The 19,359-nt window shown below is 38.3% G+C and overlaps 1 protein-coding gene across 1 annotated transcript in view; it reads left to right on the top strand.

The window, feature by feature from the left end:
- Nucleotides 1-19,359, top strand: part of NADK (NAD kinase) — a 1,020,436-nt gene that overhangs the window by 521,027 nt on the left and 480,050 nt on the right. The window contains exon 6 of the mRNA XM_044056259.1: nucleotides 18,140-18,297. Within this exon, the coding sequence (XP_043912194.1) occupies nucleotides 18,140-18,297 (158 nt within the window). The remainder of the gene's footprint in view (nucleotides 1-18,139; nucleotides 18,298-19,359) is intronic.

Raw genomic sequence — 19,359 nt, 5'->3', positions numbered from 1 at the left:
TCTCCCATCTACCTGTTAAAAAGCGAGGAATTTAAGAAATGGGTAGTGGCATTTTTTTGAGTTATTGGGAAAGATAGAACTATCTTCAGAAGTTATAACTAGTGAGGGGGGTAAAAGGAAATGGGAGTTTTAAAACAGGGTGGAAGTAAAAGGAAAACAGATAGTTAAGAAGTAACAATATTTAGAGGGGCTGACAAAGGTTAAAATATTGCAGAATAAGGGGAATTTAACAGAACACGAACAGGCACAACTGAAGAGCGCTAAAGATAAAATAAGAGGGTATCTGGTTAATTGTTTAGAAAAATTGCTGTTAAACAACTTTTTTTTATAATAATTCTTGAGACCTAAATGACAGAAGGTAGAAAGGAACCCAAGCTAACCCTGGAATATTCAGGAACTACTCTAAAGCTAACTTCGTACTACTAAGTGATAACTTGGCAAACTTTCAAGCCCCCATAAAGTCTAACACTGCTGCCTATTCGGAACTGTTCACAGAATCCCTGTACAAGCATGCTAATAGCTACATAGAGGCAGCTGTACCCACCAGGAAGAAGTGCAGAACTAACTCAAAAATCAAGCCACACTAATGGAATCACAACATCAGTAAGCTGTATAACAGATAGAAGAAAATCACGACAAAAATTAAGAAGTGTAGCACGCAGTAGGATAAAAAGCACTTTCATCAAACTAAATAAACAACTCAGGGGACAAATAAAGTCTAACAAAGCCAAATTTGAACCACAAGGCAATATTTAGCTATGCCTGCAACTTCAAAGACAATGCACAATTGTGTGAGGAGCTCAGTCTATATCACATTGTCAAATTCTGACAATGTCGAATGGCTAAAATGTCGAATGTGCCATTCATCAAAACTGTTCTAATTATACATACCAACTCCGAGATCGCACTACAGCGAGGAAAGGGCAAATTTTCTGATCCACACTGTACTGCGATCCCCCAAAAAACTTTTCGCTGAACGGCACTTTCGACATTTTAGCCGTTCGACATTGTCATAATTCGACAATGTGATAGGAACCCTCCCGCAACTATCACTAGGGAGCAGGTCTTTAATGCTCTCTCCAAGGGTAAGAACACTGCATCAGTGGGCACAAACAATATCCTAGGATGCCTTTTTTGAATTCCTCCAAGTCTTTTGGGTTTCTAATACCATGACAAGAATGGACCCCATTCCTAAGTCAAAGTACCATTAAAGTTCATGAAATTAGTATTGTTTCAATATTTGATGTCAGCCAGAAGTGCTGTTCACAGCACCGGCAATGTGCTGTAATAACTCCTCCTGCAATTCATATTGAGTTACATGTACTGATACCATATCTAAATATGATTGTAGATTATTTTTTATAATACCTGTTGCTCCTACTACTATTGGAACTGTCTGGGTATCTTTCTTCCACATTGCTTTAGTTTCTGCCTGCAAATCCTGATATTTTATGACTTTTGTGTCTCTCTGTATGCAAGACACTGTAGTCACTGGGTGAGGCGATTTCAATAATCAGTGCTACTTTTGTCTTCTTTTCATGGACTTCTATATCCGGTATTCTAACATCTATCTTTTGAACTGCGGGTAATGGGTGATCCCATGAAGTGTAGACGTCATCATTTTCTGTGATGCTTTGTGGCTCATGTTTCCAGTATTTTTCAGCCACTTCAGTATCATAATGCTTTCACAATCCCCAGTGCAACAGTCTTGCCACATTATTATGCCTTTCAGTGTACAGTCTTTCTGCCATTAGTATGTCACGACCAGCAACGAGGTGTGCAACTGTTTCTAATTCTGTTTTACAAAACCTACATTTGTCTGTTTCTCCCATATGTTCAATGGACTTTGTAAACCATTCTGTACGTAACCCGCTATTTTGTGCTGCCAATATTAACCTTTCATCTCTTGGTTTGCCTCTGCTTAATCATTCCTACGTCCGTTCCTGATCAACATGAGGTTCTTCCAGAAGATGTTCAGAGCAAATTGGTTTATAGTTGTGATTTTGTTCCTAGATGTCAATGCTGTTTTCAGGATTAATTTAAGTCTTCTAAAGTATTCCTTACTAAGTTTTATTCGCATTTGTTCATGTTTTGTTGTTGATCCTTCATCATTTCCCAAATATTTATACACTCCCACTTGCTCAAGTTCTTTTATATCACATTCTTGTCCCAAACTGATGTTTTCTTGGTGCTGCAGTTTTCCTGCTTTAAAGGTTGCTTTTGCACATTTATCAAGACCAAATAACATTCGTATATCTTAAAAAGTTTTGACAACTTGCAGTTGTGCTTTCAGTTCCTCATCTTATAAGCTCTACAGTTTTAAATCCTCAACAAAGAGAAGATTAGAAATCTTTACACTTTGTTGTTTCCTAGGAGTAAATTATAGCCATGGCCTAAGCTGTTAAGTAGACAGCTTTAATTGGTAAAGGACAAGACAGAATAGCAGCGGTAACGGAGTCTCATCCTGGAATATCCCCCTTTGAATTTTTATCCCTGGAATACTAATTTGTCCTTTATCATGGGCTTAATTGCATAGTGGTCTGCCACTGTTTCATGGTCACTGTAATGTAGTTGATTAGTGTAGGGTGTATCTTATTCATTTTTAAGCACTCTTTTTATCCATGAATGTAGGATGCTATCAAATGCTTTTTTGTAGTCAAGCCCATGCCATACCTAAAATCTTCCCCTTTTTACAGTTCTACATTATGATTTTAACAACAAATGATCTTTTGCTCCATACGACTTTCTTTTATTGCCCTTTTGTTCTATTGCCATAATTGAGTTTTCTTCTAAATGACTGTAAACTCTGTCGGCTTCAATTCCAGTGTGTAGTTTATACATCATCCGAAGCCAAGTTATTAGTCTATAATTTTTAGGATAGCTTGCAGGTTTACTCTTAAGTAGGAGCATTGTTTTTCCTGTTAGCCAGGTCGGTGTCTATTCAGGGTGCGCATATAAATAGTTCTTGCTCATGGCTAAATCTTTGTGCAACAATGTTAATACTTTTAACCAGAAGTTAGGTACTCCATCTGAGCTTGGGTTTTTTTCAGTTAGAGGCTTTTCTTAACTTTGTTTCAATCTCTCTGGCTGTTACTTCATCCCATTTTATATCTTGTACCTTTAAACTTCTTATTCTTTCTTTTACTTCTTCTATCCATTTAGCATCTTTATGTTCCACAGGATCTTCATAGATACTTCTCCAAAATGTATCTATTTCTTCTTTTTTTGGTGGTCTTTCAATTCCTTTTATCTTCTTTCCCAGTTGTCTATTAAACTTTTTTTGGGTCATCAGTAAATAGCTTATTTTGTTCTTTTTCTTTATATTAATCTGCATATCTTTTTTTTGCCCTTGCTGAGATTTTATGTTTGTTATTTGCGGTAGATCCTGATCTGTTTTAATACTGTACATTGCTTTTATCATGTCTGTCTTTCTAAGTATTTTTGTTGATCTGTTCCCTCTTCTATACTCTTCTAACAGTGACACTTCTTGTCTTAATTGCTTTATAGTTTTCTCTGTCCGATACTTCCATGATTGTATTCAATTTCTCTTCTTCCTTTTCCTCACTACCCTGTATTCTTGTGGTAGAACTTTATCAGTTATTAATTTAGCTGCACAGTAATACATCCTGTTTACTTTTGTTATATCGCATGGATCTCTATGAACAGTCCTAATTACTGTGTTCATTTGTTTTATCAAACTTCTGACTTTTTGTTTTTTATCGACTTTCTGCAGTCTATTTTTCATTGATCTTAATATGTCTAGCTCTATTAAATCAAGCAACTCTTCGCTTAGTTTGTTTTCCATGTCCTGCTGTCAGCCCCTCTCTTTAACTTTAGGCTCCAAACAGGCTTTATGCCTCATGAATTGAGAAACAGCAGCTGTAATCCCTCTGCACAAAGCTGGGCCATCTGCAGACCCTGAAAACTACAGACATATAAGTCTCACTAGCCTCATATGCAAAGCCATGGAAAGAAGTGTCATGGAAATGATCAATAATGACATAGGAAACCTCCACAGATGCTGGATCCAAACCAATTTGGTTTCTTCAGGGGCGGGTCATAGCTAGTCAACCTGGTGGACTTATTTGAGAAGGTTACCAAAGCAATGGATGAGGGTGGAATGGTTCACACTGCCTAACTTGACCTGGCCGGGGCATTTGACACAGTACCCTACTCTGACATTGTTGACAAACTTAAGAGGTTAGGTATAAGCCCATATGTTAAAGGTTGATAGCCAGCTGGCTGACAGACAGCACCCAGGAAGTTAAAACTGGGGTGTACACCTCTACAAAGAGGCAAGTCACCAACAAGAGTCTCTCAGGGACCAGTCCTGGGACTGCTCCTTTTTGTCATTTACTTCTCTAAAATCAAGGCCAATTGTCAGTGGACTTTGGCTGACTAAATTTGCAGATGATTGCAAATTAGGAGCAGTCATAGAATCCTCCACTCATATAAATGCTGTACAGAAAAGGCTGACACAGACAAATATCTTATGTCAGAGCCATGGACTAAAACTAAATGTCAAGAAATGTATAGTAGTGTCCTTCAGGAAGTCATCTACCCCTGTTAACTATCATGTTGTTAAAACGCCCCTAACAGGTGACCCAATAGTCAGGGACTTAGGGACACATATAGACATTAATCTAACCATTGACCGTCATGTCTACAATGATGAGAAAATCAAACTCTGTTGTGCAACATACAAACAAAGATAGAATCTGGATTCAAGGAAGTCATTGTTCTACTGTATTCAGCATTCATCAGACCTGTTAAGTATAGTGCCCCCCTTTGGTATGCACCTAATCGGGCACATCCAACAATTGGAAAGTCCACAGAGGTTCCTCACTAAAACAATACAGAGTGTATCATGTCCTGTGCAGACCACCTCAAGACCCTATCCCTGTATTCTGTCTCTTACAGGCTGTTGAGGGGAGATGTATGCCTAGCATAGAAGGCATTGTCAGACCCCACCCTGATGGACCTTCTGCATATCTGCAAAACAAACAGCACCAGAATTACCAATTCTAAAGACTTAAACCTTGCTTGTGGTATAAATAGGACCTGCTGTAGAGACTGGTATGTATTGCAGAGACTACCCCTTGTCTGGAACAGGCACCCTATCCATGTGAAGCAAAATGCCAGCCTAACTCAATTTAAATTTAACTTGAATTGGACGAAGAATAGGAAATTCATCCCTGGTTTGGTATTTATGTCTCTAATAGACACAGGCTATGAACCTGTAAATGGTTCATCTCCCAGGGCCCTGCTTGTAAACGTTTTATCTTCCAAGCCCCTGCTTGAACTTTTCAAGACTATGAGAGCTTGTTAGAGATTTGGGATGCATGGCTAGGCTTAAAAAGGCCCTTGTGGTCATTAGCCTACTAAACGCCTATTGATCTAAGGTGATGTCACCAATCTTAGGGGGCGTATAACAAGAAAAACAATTAATTATCCTGTAGAGCAGAAGAAATGTGGAAGTAAAGAGCAGAAATGGAAATATTTAGGGTAGATGTAGTTATATTAAAGTTAGAGGTAGATGAGGTTTAACAAATAACACTTAAGACGGGATGATGAGATAAAAATGGTGTTGGAAAACTGGTCTTCAGGAAAGTCTCCAGGAACAGATGGTATTCCTTTGGAAGTTTGGAAGTTAGGAGGGAAGAAAGTTATAAAGACCTGGAAGATTTTGTTTGAGTATTTTAAATGGAGGGGAATCACTTGACATCCTGACAAAAAGCTGTGGAGTCTATATTACCTAAAGACAGTAAATACCCATCAGACCTGGCTTCATATATACCCATTTCAATTTTAAAATTTTATTATAAAGTGTTTGTGTATAATGGCAAAAAGAATGGTAAAGATGTTGTCAAAATTGATAGATATGGATCAGTGAGGTTTTGTAGAAGTGAGACAAACATTTGACAACATTAATGTGTCAGTGATGATCCAGAGGGAATCAGAGTGTAAGAAAATATCTTTCTTGTTAGTGGGTCTTGATACAGAGAAAGCATTCAGCAGAGTAAGCTAGGGTTTTATGAGTAGGACAATGCAGGCATTTGCATTCCCTGATACAATAAGATTAATTAGGAGGATATATGAAGGATTGGAGGCAGGAGTTAAAGAGGGAAGGTTCCTCTTTGATAAGTTGTCTTTGAACAGAGGAACCGGGCTGGGGTGCCCTCTTTCCCCTTTGTTATTTACTGTACATTTAGAGCTATTGGCCAAGAAAATAAGAGACTCAAATTCAAGGATATAATTTGTATAGTAATCAAGTAAAGTTGGCTTTGCTGATGATGTTACTTTGTTCATGATAAAACCAGAAAAGAACATCTCAGTGTTGTGGAATATCCTGAGACAGTTTTAAGCCTTTTTAGGTTATAAAATTAGTGAAGATAAAATGAAAACTTTAGCTTTAAACTGCATACCCTTACATGAATTGGCCCAGCAATACCTGTGTATATGGAAACACAATAAAATTACGTATTTAGAAGTATAGATTAAAAAGGAATAGGGTTATGGCAGCTAAGGCTGTGCTGGAAGAGAGTAAACAAAAAGGTGATACAAAAACTGAGAAAATGGCGCTTATTTATGGATAGCAAGGTACAAGCAATGAAAATGTTTTTAGTCCCTTTAGTTTTGTGTACAGGTCAAGCATATTTTTTCAACCAGAGGAGAAGTTGTGGACAATAATTAATAAAGAGTTGAAGGAGTTTATCTGGGAGGGGAAGAGGGCATTGGTCAAGTGGGATAATTTGATCCTTCCAATAGAGCAAGATTGTTTAGGATTACCTGGTTTGACAGGATATTTTAGAGATATTCAGTTAAGGCTCATATATACAATACAAGCAGAAAGCTATAATTCCAAGTGGAAAGAGATGATGATGAAACAGAGGGAAAATTCAAGAAATAAGGATAGCATTGTATTTTGGATGCAGATCCGTATGGAGAATAACAACAGCCATATAGAATACTGTATTTATAAAGTAACAGAAAGTATTATTAGAACTAAAACAACACAAGAATGGAGAAAGGAGATTTTGCCAGTAGGGATGACTGCAATTAGGAGTACAGAGAATACGTAAGAGAGGACTGGAATTTATATGAGAAAAGTACTAAAGGAACCAAGGTATTGGGAGGAAATAATTAGAGAGAGAAATGGGAAGAGGCCAAGAAGACTTGGAATGCAGGCTAGAGTCTGCCTTCTTTACCAGGGATTGATATGAGTATTGGCAAAGAGAAATGGATAGCGTTAAGTGAAATACCTGCTCTGGTAGAGTTTTTAGTTGACTCTAGACCAGAAGCCACTGTTAAAAAAGGGATAATTAGTACAGCATATAAAATATTGCACAGTAACCATGGAATCAGTCAGAGGAGGTCAGAAAAGATTGGGAGAGATACTGGATAAGCTATTCACAAGGAAGTAATGAGGGGACATATGTACGGCTCCCAGGTATGCAACAAAGTCCAGAAGATTTAGGACTTTTGCTTGGAGTGTTTGGATAGGTATTTTTTATGCCCATAGCAGACTCCATAGAATTTTTCCTCAGTTAGATGGCAGATGATGATGGGGAAGAAAGAGGTAAGTGGGAACATATGTTTTGGGAATGTAATGAATTAACAGACTTCAAAAAATCCCTACACAGTGATGTGTCAGAGTTAACAAATGGATGTAACTAAGGAAATAGGGATACAAGATCTGAATTTCCTTCACATAATAAGACCTTGCAAAGTTTGTCTGGTGGCTGCCAAAAAAACACCTTCTAGAAAATTAAAATCAAAGTCTAAACCAACTGGTTTTGAAGCATTGAATATTGTAATAGAGATAAAAGAACAGGAAGTGGGATCTTTAGAAAAGGGTAGGAGCAAATTGCATACAAAAAATGGAAATTGTGGGAGCAATACTTACAGAATAATATTTTGGAGAAGGAGTGTGATTTAAGGGAAGGCAGGAACTAGTTATCCAAAAAGTGTGATGTATCATATTTGTAACCAGGAACATGTTAGTATGGTTTGTTTTATTTTATGTAAATGAATGTGTATGTCTTAAGTGATAATTCAGTAAAGATATATAAAAATAATATAATATGTAAATTTCTTATCTTAAACTAAATGCCAAAGACTGTATTATTGCATCATTTGAGAAGTCATCTACCCCAGGGAACTACCACATTGACAATCCATCCGTAAGTGTGGACTCAGTTGTTCAGGATTTGAAAACTTATGTGACCTAACTTTTGACCAACATGAGCCTATTTTTGTAAGCAAGTCCTTCTATTTTGCACAACTTGCAAACAGAGGGATTATGTCTAGATCTAGGGATGTCATACTCCCCCTTTACTCAGCCGTCAGTAGGCCAGTCATTGAATATAATGCCCCCTTTGGCATGCATCTTTTCAGACACATGCAACAACTGGAATCCCCATAGAGATACCTTATTAAAAGGATGCAAGACCTAAACAACATGTCTTCTGTGGAATGACTCAAAGCCCCGTCATTATACTCTTTACCCTACAGACTGCTAAGAGGTGAGCTGTGTCTGGCATACAGGGCATCCTCTGACCAATTACTGATGGATTTACTGAATATCAGCAAGTCAAATGGCATGAGAAATACTCTAGGGATCTAGACCTCTTCTGCAACAGAACGTTTTTTAGGGAGAGGTATATCTGGCAGAGGACACCACTGCTGTGGAACAGACTCCCTATCGAAATAAAACATCCACATAAAACAAAGTTCATCCCTGTCCATACTCAACTTAGATGGGAAACAGAAAATATTACCCCAGGACTGCCCCTTGTACTACTAATGGACAGTGTCCATAATCAACTTAGATCTGTGGATGGGAAACAGAAAAATTTCCCCAGGACTGCCCCTTGTACTACTAATGGACAGAGGCAGCTTCTAAATGCTTTATCCCATGCATGGCCCTCTCAAATTATATATTGTATGATCCTAGTTATTTTCATTACGGGTCATATATAATTATCAACCATGGGATGGTTAAGGCCAATCTATAGCCAAATGAGATAGGTTAAATTGAACACAAAAAGAGAAATGAGCTAAATGTAAAATTGCTTGCAAGGGCAGCTTGCCTGGTATTTACCTATGAACCTAATTCTGTTTCTGCTCTGTGTGATGGATCACTACAGCATATTTTACTGACGTACAAGACTTTTATTTATTTTTTTATTATTTATTTGCCTTTGATTACTGGGAAAGTCTGACTGGACAAAGAACCTTTTCAGCAGAGGCCTGGGGAGAAAAGTTTAACACTGCATATATTTGTACAAGGTTACAGTACAATCTACTATTTAACACTTTGGAATGTATAACTTAATAGGTAATCACCATGTTACATACACTGTATACAGGATTATGATTGGGTGTCCAATCATAACTAATTTGTAATGTGCTCAAGGTGTAGATGCCATAAAATTCACCTTGGGAACAAAGCTCGAGAGGTGAACCTTGACATCCATGTCGAGAACACAAGAGCACATAACAGCAGATTATGACCATAATTCACCGAGTTTTATTTACTCATTTTACTACCTGTTATATTGGGGGGGGGGACAAAAAGTATAGGATCACAAAAGTGCTTTACCGGTTTTCAAAGCTGGTAAAGCACTTAACGTAGTTAATACTGTCAGAGACTGTAGCATGCCTCTTAACTTCTTTGCTTAAGACTTCCAGAAAATCCAAAAAATAATGGTGAAATACAGAATCAAAATAAGGGACAGTTTCTAAATAATGCACTAATTCACTTAAAAAAGTTAACAGAACAACAAGTTTTGCATCAATATGCATATTCTGAACAAAAAAGTATGGAAGTGTGATATCTGGCATTGACCGACTATAATCCTCAGTGATTTACCCCGCCCCCCCCCAAAAAAAATGCAAGGGACAGGGTGAATATATGATACAAAATCAGAGATGTTGAAAGGTATTCAAAGAGCAGCCACCCAAGAGGAGCATCAGGAAGCTGGTGACAAAGGCTGAACAAAGTCTGAAGAAAGTGTTTTATGTTGTTTTAACAGCTTCTTGCCACTCTTCTCCTGTAGCTGACAAGCACAGTTAATTGCAATACAGGTGCTTAATAGCACCGAGATGGTATGTAACAACTGTTAAACTGTGTATCTGACAGCAGTTAACATTCCTTTGGAGGACAATTCAGTGATAGATTCCAGGCAGATTGTCATAAATGGATGCCAAACAGATTGTTCATCATTGGGGTGGTATTCAAGTAGATCTCTTTGCCGCCGAACACAACATTCAGCTCAGGCTGTCTTATTCAGAGATTTCATGCACAGAAGCTTGGGAGAATTGACTCTGTCTTTTTCCTGGAAAGAAAGATTTCTTTATGCCTTCCCTCCATACTGCTCAACCTCTTAGAGCAAAAAATGTTGACAAAGCCATAAATAACAGGGGGCCAAAGGCCTGAAAATAGGGACCTTTTTTAAATGTTGCTCTTACAAACTTAGAAAGTTGATAGAGTAACAGGTTTTTCATTAGCATGAATTTTATGAAGGGTATGAAGTCTGAAACTCGAATGTCTTCATTATTGTCTAACTTCAACCCACAATGCTTTACCAACAATTTGCCGGAAAAAACACAATTTTATGAGAAACGGACCAAAAATGTGAAGTAAAAATCTAGACATTCTGCATAAATCTGTGCAGTTGAGAGGTGTGCTTCCCTCCTCCTCTTCTGATTCCCAGGATTCTCCTGAAAATGAAAAAGGGCAAACAAAAAATCTTGCTGGTGTCTCCCACTTGGCCCAGAGTGCACTGGTCCCCCCTCCCCCTTCTCTTTCATCTAGCACAGGGCAATCACCACAAGTTAGCATACAGGATGGACTTACTCACACAGCATAAAGGCTCTCCAATACATCAAAATCTCCAGACTTTGAATCTAACCCTTTGGATGATTAGATTCTTAATACCTTTTAGGCACCAATTTTCAGAGGATGTGCTAAAGGTATTACAGGGGGCTAGGAAACCTGCTACTATAGAAAGTCTTACTTTCTAAATGGGAGAGTTTTTCTTTTTGGTGCCAATAGAGAAATCAGGACCCGTATCAAGTAGGTATTTTTTATCTTACTTGTGTGAGCTGTTCTTTTCAGGGTTAGCATATTCTTCTATAAAAGCACATTTGTCAGCCATTTCTACTTGTGTTCCTTTTGACCCATCTTTGTCTTCTTGGTTTGAGATTATGCAGTTTTTAAAAAAATGTCCTTCACCTCAGAACCCCTAGAAAATCTATTCCTTCTCTTTGGGACCTGAATTATATCTTGGAAAAGTTGATTGCCCCCTTTTTGAACCTGTCTGCACTGCTTCTTTAAAGTTTCCTACTGAGAAAGACAGTCCTTTTGGTTTCTGAATTGCTAGCTCTTATGTTCTGTCTTCCTCTTTTGTTTTTTTTTTTCATAAAGATAGGGTTATGCTCAGGACTAACCTTTCTTTTATGCATAAATTGGTCAATGAGTTGTTTTGAATCAGACTATTAATCTCCCTAACTTCTTTCCTTCCCCTCAAAACAAGGAAGAAAGAATTCTGCATTCTTTAGGCAACTATAGTTTTACCTCAGAAAAATATCTTTCAGAAGGCCAGACCATCTTTTGTCCCTGTTTCTTAGCAAACTAGTTCCCATTAGATCTCCTCCACCATTTCCTTTTGTTATGACAAAGAGCTACCAGGTTTGTTCAAAGTCCATTCTGCCAGAGCTGTTGCCTCTTCTGGTGCTTCCCCAAGGGTCTTGATGCCAAATCTATTTTGGAAACTGCTACTTGGTCCTCTATGCACACTTTTACAAAGCATTACAAGACTAATATCATTTCTAGGGCTTGAGCTGGTTTTGCTTGGTCCATCTTGCAAGGAGTCTTGGCCACTTCTGCTCCCAAGATTCTCAGAAAGCTTTGGAGCTCTGCCCAGTAGTTAGTAATACTGCAACAGCGATCATAGGAAAATCCTGCAAGTTAGATTTGAACAATATATGGACTGAGAAAGTACAGTTGTATAAGAGCTTACCATTGCAGTAGATGTCCAACTGAGCACTGTTGCAGTATTACCCCCCACCACCACCATGTTTAGTCCTGTTTTCTGTTTTGGCTGAGGTGTTATCCAGTCCTCCTCCCTTCAGCTTGCTGAAATGTGTTTTTGAGGATCTCTTGTCTTTGTTCCCTTCCTTACTTTCTTGTCTCGGGCAGGAAAGTCGTGAGATACTTCGCCCATACATTCCTTATGTACCTTGTAGTCTTGATGTGCTTAGGACACAAGTTGGATATAAGGCACAAGATAAAAATACCTAGACTTTAGTATCCTAGCCATGATGTATGGCTGTCCCTGGTGGGAAATCCCAGTAGTTAGCAATACTGCAACAGTAATCATTTGGATACCTGCTGTTATGGTAAGTTCTTAGACAACTTACTTTCTCAGTCCACATATTACTCAAGCCTAGCTTGTAAGATCTCCAGCATTACCTTACTAGAATGTTTCATGTTGGTTTCCTTCAAATTAATAAAAAACCACAAATACTCTAGAGCATGTTTGATTTAAAGCAGCATGCAGTAAGCTTTAAGCAGGTGTGTGAACAATTGAGGAACCGGTTTTACTGTTTAACAGCATTTTTTGTGAAAATAACAGCCATGGTTTTATTTACTCCATTTTTAATTAACTAAGTCACATTTACTGCAGTTTACACAGCTTTGTGTATATTTTACAAAGAATGTCATACTTTCCCTCTGAAAAACAAAACAAAAAAAAAAAACAAATTGCAACACAAAAAAGTTAGAAACCCAGACAGTATTATAAAAACATGGGGCACCTGTCTTAGTCCCAGTGAGCTGTGTGCCAGAGGATCTATGAACAATAAAACACAAAACAGTCCTATTCTGTCTTTAAACTAGTCATTAGGAGCCAAGTGCTTCCTTGTTGGAAAATAAATCCTTAATATTGAATTTGAGATCCCTGTATCGGAGCTGCTGGGACTGAAAAACTTATTCAGCTCTTCAATAAATATGCTGGATAATACTCAGTTCTAAATTTCAAAAAAGATCTTTTATTCCCTCTGAAAAACAGTTAATTCGTTCACATTTCTTCTCCATTTGTAAACCTCAAAGAAGTTGGATCTTCTTCTCATGCAGTTCCATTTTCTCAGTAGTGTTACATTCCTGATCTGTCAACAAGATTCTTCTTAGGTAAAGTTCTTGTGTTTGCCTCCTTATCTTAAGCTCTGGCATTATTTTAAAAGTAGAAACTTGACATCCACTTGCCATCATAAAAGTAAGTGCGTATTTCTGCAGTTAAATCACTGACACTTCTTTCTGATTTTCTCCTGAACAGCTAGTTTAAAGTATTCAAGCAAGGGCTTGTTGACATTATCACAATTAACAGGAATCTGTGTCATCCATCTTCTTTAATGCTTGCCTTACCTATGAGGAGTTGCAAACCTCATCCATTATTTCAGACAATTTAGTGCTGATTGCACTCCATTTCAAATGCCTGAATAAAACTATCAGAATTATCCCCATGTTGCTGAAGAAGCAGTTCATTACTGACCTTGGCATCTAGGGCTTGGTTTCACTCTCTTTATTCACGTCTTGGCAAAGGGTTAGTAACTCCTTCTCATGATGATGATGCTTTTCTCTTTATTTTCACTCATTTTCCTCTGTACAGCTTCATCCTCTCTCTATTCTTACTTTCTTTTTCTCTGCTGTCACTGTTTCATCCCCAAGCTGTTTTCATTCTCTTGACTAGCTGGAGACATTTTGCTTCAAGTTGTAGTCTTCTTAATTCAATTTGCATTCTGAGGTCACCTTCAGATGGACTGTGTATTTTACTTTATGTTCTGCACTCATATCCACTGTTAAGCTGTCACCAGTTTTAATGGAGTGAGTCTTAGCTGCACTCAGGTCAGCTGTCCTTTCCGTTTTGGGTATGCTAGCAGGCTGGATTCCTTTCAGTTTGCAATTTTTAGTCATATGTGACACTGATATTTTTTCATACTCCACAGAGCTTATTTTTGCATGTTTACTAAGTGCTATGCAAGGTATTGTATTGCATATTTACCTTGTGGCTGCAAGGGTGCACACACTTTATGGTGAGTGAACTGTCTTGCAGGTTATACAAGTTCATTTGACATATCTATACAACATCATTTAATATGTGATGGACAGGGGCTGTGGTTTGTTGACCAGCTGCCTTCAGAGGTAGTCTACATCTGTCACACCCAGATAAGCTGAACACTGTAAAAGCTGCAGGTTAGAGTTATAGTCTCAGACTCCCAAGGATTTCAACCACCTCAGATGCAGCCCAGTGCCTTCCAGTGCAGTCTTGCCAACGGTGATTGAAACATATCAAAAATTATTTTACTCACACACACACACACATACACACACACACACACACGCACACACACACACACACACACACACACACACACACACACACTATTTTCCAGGAGGATGTAATTTTGCAGTTTCAATGCCCCATTTATTATCTTTATGGTAATGTTACTATCAACATGGCCATTCTAGCACACTAAAAATACAAGTAGCAACTAACCTTAAAATAAGCCAAACATTAAATATTTGTATGGTAACAATGACTTGAACAGTAACTCTTTTGAGGGCATGAGACAACCGTTAATGTTAGCAGTTCAATGCACATGCATCCAAGCCAACAAATAAGCCACCAGCTGCAAACTGTTCACATGAAGGAAATAAAATCAAGCAGTACACTTTGTAAAATCAAATACACACACAGCTGTACATGTTCACTTAGAAAATATTATAAACGTGTTTAAGCAGACAGCTGGCTTATAAAATAACTCTAACCACCAGCTCGTCTGGACCTGCTGCTACTAATACCTAAACGTGTATTTGATTTGGTATCTACCTGTTGCTTGTAAGTCCAAGCAATTAATGCATAATTCCACAGACAATGGCATGCAGTGTAATTCTTGTCCAAGAATGTAATCCTCCTCGTCAGTCCTGAAGTTAATTAGTAGCTAACTCAGTCTTCTGTCTTTTTCAGAATAGTCCTAGAGAGTATTTCTTGTATTTCTTCAGTATGAGTGATGTTTTTATTTATTTATTTGACATTTATTTGACATTTGTTTACTGGGTTGGTCCAGCTGGGCAGCAACCCTTTTTCAGTGGAGACCTGGGGAGAAAATCTCCGCAAATACAAAGATACTCTAATGCATGACTACAACAGACGTAATACATAGATATGTAGAACAAGATTAAAAAATTAATAATTAATAATAATACAAATTAGAGATAAGATATGTGATTGCTAATAACTTCTAAAAATCAGTAATGTACAGCCTATTGCAGTACAGAATAAATGTTACATAATTAGGGAAAAAATTGCATTCTTTATCTTCAGTTAAGTTGAGGAATAGCAATGGGAAAAGGTAAAAGTTGTGCACATAATTTGAGTTAATCCATATATTAAATTGCAGGTAGGATGCTTAAGGATGCAGATTTTTACTGTGTTCAAATAAGTTAATGCGTTTTTTAGTTGAAGGCACTAGAGATTTGTGTGCATTTGAGAAGCCGATTAGTTTTAGTTTATAGCAGTTCTAGTGCACATACTTCAAGGTTTACTGAAAACTTTGCTTTTACCCAGTCTCATATATTATATTTAAATGAGCTTAATCGATTTTTTGTATCTTTTACTGAAAGATAATTGCAATCTTCACTCAACCTTTCACATTTCTTCATGGAAAGGAATTGCATTTCCTTTACCATAGTACTACTTCAGTGCATGAGTTATAAATTAGCCATGGAGCTGTGGTCTCTCTCTCTTTCCATTGTAACCTAGGTATGGAGTGACTACTGTTGCTCATATTGTGAAACAAAATAAAAAGAAACTGTTTGAATTTTCTAGGCTATGTAGTAGCTACCTTAACTGAAGCACCTACTTTTGAAACTTGAAAGTATATTCAATTACAGACTCTAATTTTGAACCTACAAGAGCCCCCCCCCCCCCATCCACTCAACAGTATGCTGAGTTGGCTGTAGAAGGCACTACCTGTACTCACCCAGAAGAAATAGTAAATCTGCTAAGTCAATAAAACAAGCTCAGATTTCACCCCCTCATCCCTTATGGTTACTCCCCGTGAAATAATTTAAAATGGATGCATTCAGTTCATTCTGCTGGGCACTGTGCAAATATGCTAAGCGATATTGTGCAGCGTTTAACACAGAGAACTTAAGAATGAGTAGGAATTTATGGAAATGACATATCACTAGTCCTGTGACAGCAGGTGTAAATGTAGGGCTGGAGTACAGATTGTCCTGGGTTCTACTACAGGGTGTGCAACCTATTTTTACTGTTGTGACAATGCAGTTTATAGCCATGAATGATAAAACAGACAATTATTTCCATTCCTTTGACTGTTATCACAAAAGAACAGGCCATCACTGCACTGTCTAAAGCTGGAAGCACAGCATCAACGGCCCTAACTGAATCCCAAGGTGGCTGTTATATAGCTTGAAACATGACCAAGCAGACCCACTTAGATCCCTATTTAACCACAGTCTCCAAACAGGCTTTGTCCCAGTAGAGTGGAGAACAGCAACAGTCATCTCTCTGAACAAGAGGAGACCATCAGCGGACCCAGGAAACTACTGACTCATAAGTCATATACAAGGCTATAGAAAGGATAATTGTGGACCTGATTAAGGATGAAATAGGAAATTTCCAGACTTTAGACAAAACCCATTACTGCTTTAAGGCTAGGTCCTGCCTGTTCAGTCTGGTAGATTTCTTTGAGAAGGTCATCAAGGCCATGGATGAGGATAAAACAGTGCATATCATCTACCATGACCTGGCCAAGGCTTTTAACACAATACCTCACTTAGGTATTATAGATAAACTCACAAAATTGGGCATAAATGTCTACATCTCCAGATGGATACCCAGATGGTTCACGGATAGGACACATGTTAGAGTGGGGGAATTCTCACCCAGCAAGAAGCCAGTCACCAGTGAAGTACCACAGGGCTCGGTGCTGGGCCCCCTCCTGTTTGGAATATACTTCTCAGATGTCAAGGCAAATGTAAATGGCCTTTGGCTGACCAAGTTTGCTGATGACTGCAAGTTGGGGGCAATCATTGACTCAACAAATGATGTTGATATCCTACCGAGAGTTCTGATACAGACTAATAATTGGTGTCAGAGCCATGGCCTCAAACTAAATGTGAAGAAGTGCATAATAATACCCTTTGGGAATCAAATACCCCTGCAAATTACAACACTAATAGCTTCCCAGTAAGAGTGGACCCAGTGGTGAGAGATCTGGGTACTTGGATAAGATAGTAATCTGAGCTTTGACCATCATGTGTCCACAGTGGTGAGGAAATCCTTCTTTGTGGCTCAGTGTATAACTAAGGGCATGACATCCAGATCAAAGGATGTCATTGTACCAGTGTACTTGGCCCTCATCAGACTAATAATCGAGTGTAGTGCAGCCTTTGACATGTACCTCACCAGCCACCTGCAACAGTTGGAGTGTCCTCAGAGGTTTCTCATCACAACAATGCAGGGTATAACCAACATGTCATATGTGGACCAATTAAAAGCCCTATCACTGTATTAAGTTTCCTACCGATTACTGAGGGGTATTATGTGCTTGACTTACAAGGCAGTCTCTGACCCATCCCTGATGGAAATGTTGCATAGTCGCAAAACAAAGTACACAAGGGTTACTTGCTCCAAAGATCTAACCTGATATCTGACATGAGCAGATCATGCTTGAGGAACAGATGTGCGCAGCAGAAATTGCCCTTCCTCTGGAACAGGCTTCCTATTCACTTGAAGCAGAACCCTTCCCTGACCACCTTCAAGCACAATCCGGACCAATGTATGGGAAGTCTCATATTCACTCCTTTGGTGACAGCCATGTCTCTTATAGATAGAGGCAGTCTGTAAAAATTGTCAGAATCTCACATGCTTGTTATTTTTCCCTTAGGGACCGAAAATTGTGTAAAATCTGGGTAAAACTAGTTAGGCTTGTAAGGGCTTGTGAGCTGTTAGCTTAGTGAATTCCTATGAACCTATGAGTCATCTTTAATATGTTTTCCGATAAAATAGGCATATTTTCATTGTTGAATTTTTTTACAACTTTTTAGGAAATGCAGCAATTGTTCTTCGTAGCAGATTAAAAGTGAAGGTAATGAAGGAGCACAAAGAAAAGAAGATAGAGTTGCGAAATGGATTGTCAGAGAGCACAGTACGGTTGACCAAAACTAAAGAGAAGGAACATGGGAAACGAGTAATTCAGTATCAGGTTTGTTCTTACCTCCTCTTCTACTTTCAGGTTATTTATTATGTACTATACTTTATGGTTTATTGGCTAACCCACAGTCCTTAGCTAAAAATGAATACAATTGATATCAGAGGCCATGTTTCACTAGTTTTTTCTGCTCTTTAGTTTTATGTGCTACTGTATTTAGAGTTCAAATTAACTGCAGTGAGGTCTGAGTAGTTGTATGAAATGTAATGTATGTTGAAATGTTGCAGTTTCACTTTACTTTCCCAGCACATGGGTATGCGTAGTCATAATTTTTCATCATACGTTTGTATTCTAAGTCCATATTATGAAGAAGATACATACTCTTTCTCTTCAGTCTTTGTTTTCCTATTTCTATAGATTCATAGATTCTTAGTTTGTTACTAGGCTAGAGACCCAGTGGGGCCTTTTTAAGCCTAGTCAAATTTTCCCAAAAGGCTAATGACATCCTATATTCAAATAGGACATTGAGTGCCAGGCATTTATAAACTACCTCTGTCCATAAGGGACATGGGTGCCAGGCCCAGTGTAAATTTCCTATTCCACATCTTCTAGCCTAGGTTGCACTTAAATTGTGTAATAGATGAACTCAACTTCACATGGATGGAAACCCTGTTCCACAGGCGGGGCAGTCTATCGAACAGATATCTGTCTTTCCAGCATCTTCGTTTTAAGTCACAGACAAAATTCATGTCCTTAGACCTTGTATTTCTGGTACTGTTTAATTTATGAATATGCAAGCGATTCATAAGTGTGATGTCTGCAGATGCCTTATAAGACAGACATAGATTATCTCTCAGCAATCTGTATGAGACTGAGTAGAGGGAAAGGGCCTTAAGGTGCACTGTGTAAGGCAGGTTTTTATGCCTTGTATTCTTTTTTTGTAAGGAACCTCTAACGTAGCTCTAGTTGCTGCATATGCCTAGTCAGGTACATAGCAAAGGGAGCATTGTACCCTATGGTTGGTCTGATAAGGGCAGAGTACAGTGGAATAATGACATCTTTGGACCTAGATGCCATGCCCTTACTTATAAGTTGTGCAGCATAAAAGGATTTCCT

Source organism: Protopterus annectens, chromosome 14.part0 (assembly GCF_019279795.1).
Source record: "Protopterus annectens isolate FY-2018-M chromosome 14.part0, PAN1.0, whole genome shotgun sequence".
Classification (NCBI taxonomy): domain Eukaryota; kingdom Metazoa; phylum Chordata; order Ceratodontiformes; family Protopteridae; genus Protopterus; species Protopterus annectens.
This window is presented reverse-complemented; position numbering and strand designations above follow the sequence as displayed.